Genomic DNA, 11,158 nt, shown 5'->3' on the forward strand with positions numbered 1-11,158 from the left:
TAGAACTTGGTGGCGCCGGCCTCCTGCCGTGAATGGATCCGGCAGTGCTGCACCCGGCTAGACCTCCTGCCATGGTGGTGGAGAGAAGGCAGGAGCAAATCAATTTGTGTCCACGTCCCCACCATCCCATGCTCGGGGGTCTATGTGCCACACAAAAAGGTGGCATTTCCCCCCACCTAAAACACCATTCCAGTTGCCAAACCAGGGATCAGCTGGACCCCCAGTGGGACACCCAGACTGGCTCGGGAACAGTGGGATCTTGCCTGCCCCCAGGGCTCCTACCAGAAGGAGAGGGTGTAGTCGCCTACGAAGGTCTCGCTCTCGCGCACCAGGAAGGTGCCATCCTTGCCACCTGTCTCGGTGCAGTACTCGTGCAGCAGCTTCTCAGCAATCTGCCGCCCGTCACGGCCACCTCCCAGCTTCCCATGGAACCACTTCTCCGTGAAGTGCAGCTCATTGTTGTTGAATTCCTGCAAGTTCACCACAAAATGGGCATTGCCACCCTCTCACCCTCCCCACAGAATCCTCCCTAAATCCCCCTGCCCTGTGGATGCATCCTGCCCCTCACACACCTCCTTCTGCTCCACCTCCTCCTCATCCTCATTGAACTGGTAGCGGGACGTCTCCTCTGAGTAGTAGATCTTGTTGCTTGTCAGGACGAAATAATGGGGGCTCCAGGTCTGGGAGGGGGGAAGAGCATCACCAAAGTGGGCAGGATGGTGACATGGAGGGACGGGGTTTTGAGACCTCCATTTCTGCCCCTGCCCCGTCCCGCCATGGCATTGCAATGGTCTAGGAGAGCCCATGCCCCACACCCAACCCAAACCCTGATGCTCATCCCTGTCCAACAGACCCCACTCGTCCCCCAGCCACCAGCAGCAGGGAGACCCTTACGTGGTCAATGGGGTCTTCGAGGTAGAGGATGCCATTCTTGATGGAGTTGCTGATGTCATTCTCTGAGTAACTGGCGGTGGAGACCTCCTCGTACAAGTTCCCTTCGACCAGCTTCTTGTGCTGGGGACAGCCCAGACAGAGGAGCTCAGTGGTGGGCACATTGTCCCCATCACACTAAGCTCCCAGCTCTCAGGCCATACTCAGGCTCCTGCAGGTCCCCCTCCATTATCCCCTGTTCCCCTTGCCCCTCTCTTGCAGTAGGACATCTCTCTAACGTCCTACTGCTTGTGCATGGAGGGATATTGCTGTTGAGTCCCAAGATTTGGGAGAGTCACCATCCCTCCCAACCCAACACGGTCTTTGTCTCTTCTGCAAACAGGAGCTTTGGGGTGGTGCCCCTTCTGCACCTTGATTAGGATCTTCTTCTTGAGCTGGGTGGGTGAGGGCAACTCATCAGCATTGATGTCCACTGGCTTGGTGAGCAGCATATCCCCAAACACCTTCTTGAAGTGGGAGGCCATATTCCTCTGTTGGACGATGCTGCAGTGGTCTTCGATGGAGAGGATGATGGGGAACCTGGAGGAAGCAGGTGGGAATGGCGGCTTGGGATGAAGGCAAAGGAGAGGGGAATTCAGGCAGGGGTTGCCTGCCTGGCCCAGAATTGTGATGGTGTTGCAGGGGCTGGGGCTTACTCCGAGGTGACGAATGCATGCTCCTTGATGGTGTGCAACACATCCAGGAATTTGATCTTGGAAGTGAGCGTGTGGCCATGGTAGATGATGGGGAGATCGTCTGGGCCATCCCAGCAGTCCACTGAGTGGGGAGACACCTCAGTTAATACATGTCTGTCACCGACTGTGCACTGGGGACCATGTTTTTGGGCCCCCAAAGGACATGGAGGACCTCCCATACAGTGCTATGGGATGGGTGCAGGTGACTGTCTGATGGACTGTGGGGTTCTGGGGGGGGACTGAGCATGACTGCAGGGTGCTGGAGTGACTCACGCTCGATGCAGCGGCAGCCCATGCGCAGGCAGCGTGCATACGCCTCCAAGGAGGACTCGCTGGAGAACTGGTCCCCTGTTAGGTACCTGCAGAGGAGAGAGAGGGACCATCAGTGGCCAGGGCTGCCCTGGCCAGGGTGATGGGATGCTCATGGAGGTCCCTGAGGAGACCCCACTCTGTCCTTACGTGTTGTGGGAGGAGGAGATCCAGTACTGGGACAGGGGATGGTTCATCTCCTCAGGCACCACACGTTCATACTTGGCATCCATCACCATGTTCTCCTTGGAGAAGAGGTATGTGAGGAACTAGGAGGGAAGCAGACAGGTCAGAAACTGCCAGGGGTGGGGAGACACCTCTGGGTGGGTGCCACATGGGGCCACCCACCTCATCCAGCTGGAAAGAAGGGTCTGCTGCCTCACTGGAGCTCTCCTTGAGGTAGGTGCACATGTAGTCCCGCACCATGCCCACATCATTGGCCCAGGGTTCCTGAGGTGCAAACACAGCCACCATTATGGAGGGGACCAGGCTGAGGCATCCCATGGTGGTTCCCGAGGGTGGGTCTGAGAGAGATGCTGCAGGGGTCTCTAAGGGCACCCACCTTCTGGTCGTGCAGCAGGAACTTCTGGAAGTCGTAAAGGGAGACTTGACACAGCTCGGGGCGGTCCACATTCCTGGAACATGGAGCAGCCATCACCATGACCAGGAGCAGGAGTTGGGGTAGTCCCACGGAGGAGTTGAAGCTGCCAGTGTCCACTTGCAGCTTGGCCCCTTGATGCCCCCCACTCCTGCCCTGCTCCTGGTCACCATGGCAGCTGGCAAGGGACTTGGAGAAAGCGCAGGCCATGGGGGTGCAAGGAGCACCTCAAGCTGTTGGGTGCTGCCAGAGCAAACACTCCCAGTGTCACCCTGTGACCTGGTAGAGGTGGGCATGCAGCCAGAGGGTGCAGCAATGCCAGAGCATATGCGAGGAGGGCAGGGAGACATGTTCCTACATCCCTGGCACCCATCCCTACTCAAAATTCCTGCTCCCATCCCCTCTCAATATTCATGCTCGTACACCTGCTCCCATCCCCTGCTCTGCCCCACAGACCGGCTGCATTGCCCACTTGATGGATCTGACCCTTGGAGGCTTGGCCAAGATGGGAACCACTGGGCTCCTGGGTACTTACCGCAAGGGGAAGGAGAGCTCCAGCTGCTCAATGACCTGCAAGGCAAAGGAGGGGACCAGGCTTAGCTGGCTGGGGATGTACCACACCAGTGGGGGATGCTCAGGAAGACAAGCCATGGCTCTTACCGACTTCTGTGCATCAAACATCAGGTTTTTGTAGAACTGGATGAAGTGGGAGAAAGTCATCTCATTCCTGGCTTCCACCTCCTGTGGGAGACGATGATGCATGAGAGCAGGGCCACCCAACCGGAGCCAGCAATACCAGGGCTGGCTCCAGCCCAACTGCAGGGACTTGAGGACCCTCTCCCTGCATAGCTGGGCTGCCCAGGGGTTCCTTACCACAAGCTTGTCCCGCAGGAACCTCATGTTGGGGACGCGGTAGTTCACCTGAGGCAGCATGGCCTTCAGGTCCTTCACTGTGATGCTGCAGGAAGATCACTTGGTGTCAGGGCACTGGCCACAGCCCTCAGAGGATGGATAAACCCCAGACAGGTCTCAGCTCCTGACACAGCGTGTGCCACCCCAGATCCTGGTGCCAGCATGGTTTTGGGCATAGAGCTTCCACCCTATCACGCTGTGGACCCCCGCAGTGGCACAGGACCCCTAATTACACGGAGTCTGGTGCAAATGTGAGCAGAGGGTCAGGCAAAGGGAGCACATCTGGGAACAATCTGGGTGCTCTAAGCCATCATCACATCTGAAGATGATGTCCATCCCCATAGTAAGTTAAGTCCAAATTCACTTGATTTGGGTTTTTTCCTGTCTTGGGGAGATGTTTATGGGCTGTCCATCCCGTCCTCGTGCTGGTGGAAATGCAGCAGCAGGCATGAAGGCATCGGGGTGCCCATGGTCCGTATAGCAGTGAGGAGGAGACTTGCACTTGAGCCTCTGATTTTTGTGCCTTTGAGAATCCCAGGTAACCTGATACTACCTTTCCCCACAAACTCCGCTCCCAGCCTGGCTCAGCCTCCAGTTTTGGGGTACAGCTGGGGGGATATGGCCCTGTCCAGCCGAACCCTCCGGCCACTTCCCAGCATTGGGCCATGCCGGTGCTCACCTGCCTTCCCGCGACCGGTCCATCCCGTCAAACTGTTTCCGCAGCCACCTGGGAGGGAAGAGATGGACAGATGGCACTCAGCTCCAGAGGAGACCAAACCCAGGAGGATTTTGTCCCCAGAATGGGGACTGGGAAATGGGACCTACGGGTCCTTCCTCACCTCTCAATCTGCAGTGGGGTTTGGGCTTTCTGGGTGTCTGCCACCAGCCAGTTGAGGCCAGTTATCCACAGATTTATGTCCTCCTCACAGAAAGCTGGAGGAGGAAGAGGAGGGTAGTGAGGCTGGGATGGGGGAGATGGGATGCTGAGGAGGGGGTGAGAGCCCGAGGGTGGGTGGGGGCAATGGGGAGGGAGCTCACGCACCGGCCACACTGAGCGTCCGTAGCCTGAAGTCCATCCCGTAGAGGATGATGAAGCACATGGTGAAGTCAAGCTTGCGAGCGTCCTCGGGGTAGCGCTCAAAGTCCCGCGAGTTCTTCCCCAGGCGGATCTCCTTGATCTCCCGAATGTCGACTGCAGGGACAGAGGGACATGGGACTGTCCTCAGCTACCCTGCTACCGCAGACACATGTGTGGGGCTCAGGGACGCTGTGGGAAATGGGACTGCTGGGAGACCACATGCCCTTTGGGGAGCATTGTGTGATGTTATCATGGGTGCTGTGGCCATGTGTCCTCTAGGGAAATAGGCCCCCACTGCCCTCCAGTGATGTGTCTGCTAGTGTGATGGCACTATGGATACTGCATATCCTTCAGGGAACTGTATCCCCAGAGTGGGGCATCCCTGTGGCACTGCCCGTTGGTATACAATACCGTCACAGGTGCTATGGCCATGCATCTTCTAGGGATCCATGTTCCTGCACTGTTGCTGCACTTGTGTGACAGCACCATGGTTCCCATGGCCGTATGTCCTCCAGGGCATCACGTCCCCAGGATGGGGGTGTCCCCTGCAGAACTGCCCCCAGGTGTGTGGTGGCACCTCACTCCTGTGTGTACTCCAGCGACTCATGTCCCCAGGATGTGGCATGCCCACAGTGCTGCCCACCAGTTTCCCAGCTTTGTGGGTGCCATGTGTCCTCCAGGCTCAGCTTGCCCCATCCCAACCAGCACATCACCAGCCACCTTTCCCCTGCCTTCTCCTCCCCAGGACAGACCCTGCTTTGGGGCAGGCTGAGCTCATCTTTTAATTGAAGACATCTGCCCAAAGGTGGCAATTTGGAGCCCTGGCAGCCCAGACCACAGGGCGTTTCTTTCCTGCCGTGCTGCTCTCTCATTATCTCGCTATATAAAGCCCTGCCGGTGGCGGGAGGGCTGGGTTTCCGGACTGCTGTCTTCCTCGCTGCTACACAGCCGGGAGAGATTTCCAACCCCTGGTTTTTCCAAGCGGACAAGTCCCACCGGGAGCAGAATAATAATATGATGATATTAGTAATAACACCCAAAGTTGTTCTTGATACCATGAGCATCACCCCTGGGGAGCTTTACCCTCTGGGGCTGAGGTGCCGGCACCGGAAAGGGCTTTGTGCGGCCGAGGGCGACCGGACCACCATGCTGGGGTATTGTCCTGCTGAGGAAATGGGTCATTTCCCGGAGAATTTCCAGCCCAGCTGCATTTCCGATGTGGTGGTGGGGAAGGGTGCAGGCATGTCTGTGCCTCGATGGAAACCCTCAGCCTAATCCAAAGTTGGGAAAGAAAAGCCGAATGCAGGGAGGAATAAGGGGTGGGGGAGAAATATAGCTGATTAAGCAAGAAAAGAGGTGCAGAATAGTTTTGCTTGGCAGAACAGCTCCAGAAAACACTGGAGGCTTTATCCAGCCTTCCCTCACTGAATGACTGCAAGCCAAATTTCATGGGCCATGGTGTGATTTCAGCACAAGCGATGCATGGGGGGTCTGCACCCCTGCGTGTGCTTTGTTTTGGGATGAGATCTCAAGAAACTAATCCCTGTTGCTGGCTCCGTTAAGCCCCCATGGCTCAGAGCAAACCCGCTTTGGTACAAACAGGCAAGTATTTGTGGGTAAAAATGGGTTTATAGTTTAAAAACCACATACACATCCCCAAACCTGCCCACTGCCGGTTGTCCCAGGGCAACAGAGAGGGGTGAGAGGCTGGTGGCTACTGAGCCTCTGCCAATAAGTTACAACGCAGCCACCCCCGGCTTCAACGTTGCCATGATCTGGCCTCAGACCTGACCTCTGGGCACTACCAAAAACCATAGAATCATAGAACAGTTTGGGTTGGAAGGGACCTTTCAAGGCCATCTAGTCCAATCCCCCTGCAGTGAGCAGGGACATCTCCAACCAGAGGAGGTTGCTCAGAGCCCCGTCCAACCTCACCTGGGATGTTTCCAGGGCTTGGGCATCGACCACCTCTCTGGGCAACCTGGGCCAGGGGTTCACCACCCTCATCATAAAAAATTTCTTCCTTATATCTAGTCTAAATCTCCCCTCGCTTAGTTTAAAACCGTTCATCCCTTGTCCTATTGCAACAGGCCATGCTAGAAGGTTTGTCCCCATCTTTCTTATCACCCCCTTTGAGTCCTGGTCAGCTGACGGAAGGTCTCCCCGGAGCCTTCTCTGCTCCAGGCTGAGCCCCCCCAGCTCTCCCAGCCTGTCCTCCCAGCAGAGCTGTTCCAGCCCTCGGAGCGTTGCTGGGGCCTCCTCTGGCCCCGCTCCAGCAGGTCCGTGTCTCTCCTGTGCCGAGGGCTCCAGAGCTGGACGCAGCCCTGCAGGGGGGTCTCCCCAGAGCGGGGCAGAGGGGCAGAACCCCCTCCCTCGCCCTGCTGGCCACGCGGCTTTGGGGGCAGCCCGGGACACGGTTGGCCTTTGGGCTGTAAGTGTACATTCCCGGCTCGTGTCCAGCTTTTCATCCACCAGGACTCCCAAGTCCTTCTCCTCAGGACAAGTAGCCCGGCCCTGCAAAAAGCCAGAGGAAGAGGGAGCGGCGCGGGGCTGAACAATGCAACGCGGACGGCGGCTTCCTGGAAACCACATCTGCAGCGGATTTGCAGCGATCATGTCAGAACTATGTCTCCAAACTCCTCCCTGCATTGTCTCAGGGGTCCTGGGTGATTAAAGCACTCTGGAAGTCAGTTCCAGCTGCAAAATTCCCTTTTTTCTTCTAATGCAAAATGAGCAACATAGTGCAAAGAAGGTTTTAAATATAGGGATGGTGGGAAAATGATGTAGGACCAGGGTCTGCCCAGTGGCTTTCAGTGATGCTGAGAGCCTGGGAGTTTTCCCAGGAGAAAAGCAAAGCAAAGTGGTTGGAGGGAATGGTTGTGCTGGGAAATCCCACTGGCCCAGGCAGAGCCACAGTGGCATGAGCCACGTCCCCTCGTGTTTGCTTCCGTCCTTGCTTCTTGTGGGACATGGGGCAGCTCAGATCCTCCTGTATGGGGGGGGACCAGGTGGCCACATCCCCCAGGGCTCCTCATGCTGTTGTGAAGGTGATTTAAAACCTGAAATAAAAGATTTCATCCTGGTCTGGTGGTGTTAAACCGCGTCAGGATTTTCTCCTCCCCAAACAGTCCTATTTCTAATTATTTGGCATTAGCGAGGCAGGAGGTGTGATCCCAATTAGCTGTCCTTGTGGCAAACCACCCCTCCGAAATGCTCTTGGGTTTGCCAAGCTGCCCTCACTCATATTTCTTTTAATTTCTTGCAAAGATCCCTTTTGGGCTGTTTTCCGCTAGATTTCATCCTTGTGCTGGGGACCTGGGTCTGCCAAGGGTGATGAGCTGGAAAGCCTCCAGGATGAGGTTAATTTTGGAGGTGATGCTACAGGCGACCCCATCGGCATGGACATGCATCCATCGGCTGCTTAACAAAGCATGTAATTAGCCTGCATGGTGTGGGGCCCTGCCAGTCCGTAACAGAGACATCAGCGCTGTCGGTGGACCCTGCTAATCCCTCTGCAAGCAGGGTGCCTGCTTGAAGGGGGGATTTAAAATGGCCGGGGCAGCCGTGAGGTTGGGCGTAGGGTTGGGAGCAAGACCCCAGGGATGAATAGGAGATCCTGGCGCTTCCATAAAATCACAGTGAGTGGCAGGACGTGAGAGCAGAGAGAGGGGCTGGACCAGGGGGTGAAGATGCTCCAGACAAGCACCAAGACCGGGATTGCTCCCATCCAGGGCTGGAGGAAGCAGCTGGTGGGATTGGATGGAAGGACTGTACCATTTCCAGAGGGATTTTCCTTTTTTTCCCCCCCTTCTAGATGACCTCAGAGGATGCCCACTCATTCCCACGGTGGGTTTTGGGCCATTGCATGGGATAAGCCAGATCCCTAGGTGGGAAAACTGAGGCAGGGCATCGGGAGTGACCTGAGACCCCGACTTGGTGGCGCATGGTACTCCCAAAAAAACCCAAGGAGCTGGAAACACATTATTTCCGCGAGCAGAGAATGAGCACTTCCCTGTGAGGACCAAAACCACTTCTCCAAAAATGGGTGCTCTTCCTCCCTTCGCTCATCCCTCCTCCTCCCACAAATCTGCTTCCCCGCAAGGGCTGGTGGTGAGTTTGCCTCCTGCACCCAGCAGGTCCGGACAAGCACGGATCCTGCTCATGCCGATGCTCATCTCTGGGTGCCACCCTTCTTCCCAACTCAAAGCCTCTCCACGGCCAGCAGCCCACCTCAGGGTCAGACCTTCCAAGCAGGAGCTGAACATTCCCAGGGATTTTGCTCCATTTTATGCAAAATTAGCAATGAGTGGTGATTTTTAGGTGGGTGACTGGGTGATTTTTAAGGGCACACCCCTGAAATCCTGAGGGAAATGGCACCTGCCATCTCCCAAACCTCCAGGATGTGCTCTGCCATCATCCAGGTGTGATGATACCCCAAAACTGGGTTTTTCCCCACATGGGGTTGTGGGATGAGGTGATGGTATGGTTCTGTGTCAGGCCAACCCTGTGTTTTAATCCATTGGCTCTTTTTAGCTCAGTTTAAGACGAGGTGCAAGTCTCCAGGTAATGAGCAACCAGGTAACGAGCACCAAGGCATGGAGCCCCACCAAAGCCTGGTGGTGGGAGTATGCCCCAATGACCTACTAGGCATCAGCGAATCCACAAGGAAGGGTGATTTTTAGGGATCCTCCAGTGGGAGCATCTCCTGTGCCAGATCCTGGCACCACCAGTTCCCACCAGTTCAGGCTCCATCCAAACTTTGCATTGATATCATTAATGCACGTGGGGCAGAACTTAGCTGGCCAAGTTCTCTCTGGGCTGCGTAGGGCCACTACCATGCTCCACCCCATGCTGCTGCCTGCCCCAGCAGCCTGAGCACCTAATTTTTGGGGTTAAAAGCACAATGAGCAGGCAAGGTGGTAGCTGTCTACCTCCTTGCCAGGGAGGGTATAAAATCCCAGGGGTGAAATGGCAGCAGCTGGAGCCCCATGGCAAGTTATGGGCCAGGTGAGCCACGATGGAGGAGGCGAGGGTTCCTCAACCTAGCAGGTCCCGCATTTGCAGCTTTGGGCATCCCATTGTGGCAAGGCACCCTGCCACCATAGGGCATTCCACTGCATCCAGACACCCCACCGTGGCCAGAGACCCTACCATGGCAGGGCATCCCACTGCAGCTGGGCACCCCACCATGGTCAGGCATCCCACCATGGCCAGGCACCCCACTGTGGCCAGGCACCCCAACGTAGCCAGCCACCCCCCTATTTCCAGGCACTCCACCACAGCTGGACACCCTACCATGACCAGCCACTCCATAGCGCTGGGCACGGACCAGGCACTCCAGTTGGCCAGGCACCCCACCGTGGCCAGGCACCTCACTGAGGCCAGGCACTCCACTATGTCCAGGCACCCCACCGCAGTGGGCACCCTACCATGGCCAGCCACCCCAACACGACAAGGCACCCCACTGTGGCCACACACCTCACTGTAGCTGTCCATCCCACTGCTGCCAGGCATCCCACCACAGTAGGACCTCTCACCATGGTAGGGCATCTAACCACAGCCAGGCACCCCATAGCCAGGCACCCCACCACAGTAGGACATCCCATCACGACCAGGTACCCACAGCCAGGCACCCCACAGCCAGGCACCCCACCACAGTAGAACATCCCACCACGACCAGACACACTGTGGCCAGGCACCCCACTGTGTGTGGGCATCCCACCATGGCTAGGTACACCGTGGCCAAGCACCCCACCATGGTAGGACATTCCACTATGGCCAGACACCCCAGAGTCAGGCACCCCACCGCAGGTGGGTATCCCACTGGCACATCCTCAGCCCTCAGTGCCACGGCCACCGATACTCACTGTCCCCTTCCACCTTCTCGGGTGTCCGGCTCCAGATGATCTGCCTGGTTTCCAGCTTCACCTGGAAGGTCCTTCGCTCCGGCCTCTGCGACTTCTTCTGATAGAACAAGGTGAGGACAGTGCCCATCTCCAGGCAGCGGAGGATCCTGCCCATGTCCCCTGCCTCCATCCTGCCGTCCTCCAGAAAGCCATTGACGCTGTTGAGCCTGGCCACGGACATCTTCACTGCGTGGCCATCGCCCGGCGGAGCCGCAGAGCCGGGGTTGTCTCATGCAGAAGAGGACGAACCAAATAGCCAAAACCTCCCCTGGGATTTTCTCTGCTTGCCCCGGGCACGGGTTTCCTCTACGGCCGACGTCCCCTCTGCCGCACGATGACCGCAGCACAGCGCCGGGCTTGGCGGCAGCGAGGAGGAAAAGGGTGGGCTGGAGGCACCGTGACCTTCTCGCCGAGGCTGAATCTGGCCCCGGCGTTGGCATCCAGCAGCGGTGGGAGAAGATGGGCAGTGCCGGTGGTGATGGCCTTGCGGTTCAGAGCTGGGGAGGAGAAAAACCATCCGGTCACAGCAGGATGGCGGGGGCACCTTTGTGGGTGAAGAGAGTGGCGTGGGGGGAAAACCCAGCCCAAAAAAAGCAAAGTCACCCCAAAACTGATGGTGCCTGTGTTGAGGCGGCGGATCCCACCCCGGCCTCCGGGCCAAGCGGGGCCGGGGTTGGGAGAGAGGTGCGGCGAAGGGGTGCCGAGGGGTGCTCGGCCAGCCTGGGGAGCA

At 57.3% G+C, this 11,158-nt stretch overlaps 1 protein-coding gene across 2 annotated transcripts in view; it reads right to left on the bottom strand.

Moving 5' to 3' along the window:
• The window catches only part of LOC104619556 (1-phosphatidylinositol 4,5-bisphosphate phosphodiesterase gamma-1-like), a 17,059-nt gene extending 6,450 nt beyond the window's left edge, over positions 1-10,609 (bottom strand). Inside the window, exons 1-17 of one of the 2 annotated variants that reach the window (XM_010285476.1) lie at positions 10,390-10,609; positions 4,487-4,636; positions 4,284-4,377; positions 4,124-4,171; positions 3,406-3,490; positions 3,193-3,273; positions 3,068-3,102; positions 2,497-2,569; positions 2,283-2,384; positions 2,085-2,203; positions 1,899-1,984; positions 1,587-1,707; positions 1,302-1,470; positions 895-1,014; positions 573-680; positions 283-470; positions 2-66 (exon numbers count right to left, since the gene is read on the bottom strand). In XM_010285476.1, the coding sequence (XP_010283778.1) occupies positions 2-66; positions 283-470; positions 573-680; positions 895-1,014; positions 1,302-1,470; positions 1,587-1,707; positions 1,899-1,984; positions 2,085-2,203; positions 2,283-2,384; positions 2,497-2,569; positions 3,068-3,102; positions 3,193-3,273; positions 3,406-3,490; positions 4,124-4,171; positions 4,284-4,377; positions 4,487-4,636; positions 10,390-10,609 (1,864 nt within the window). Of the gene's footprint in view, position 1; positions 67-282; positions 471-572; positions 681-894; positions 1,015-1,301; positions 1,471-1,586; positions 1,708-1,898; positions 1,985-2,084; positions 2,204-2,282; positions 2,385-2,496; positions 2,570-3,067; positions 3,274-3,405; positions 3,491-4,123; positions 4,172-4,283; positions 4,378-4,486; positions 4,637-10,389 lie in introns of both variants that reach the window. The other variant, XM_010285475.1, reaches the window with a different exon arrangement.
• Between the last annotated feature and the right edge of the window lie 549 nt (positions 10,610-11,158).

The sequence above is a fragment of the Phaethon lepturus genome, unplaced genomic scaffold (genome assembly GCF_000687285.1).
Source record: "Phaethon lepturus isolate BGI_N335 unplaced genomic scaffold, ASM68728v1 scaffold20784, whole genome shotgun sequence".
NCBI lineage: Eukaryota > Metazoa > Chordata > Aves > Phaethontiformes > Phaethontidae > Phaethon > Phaethon lepturus.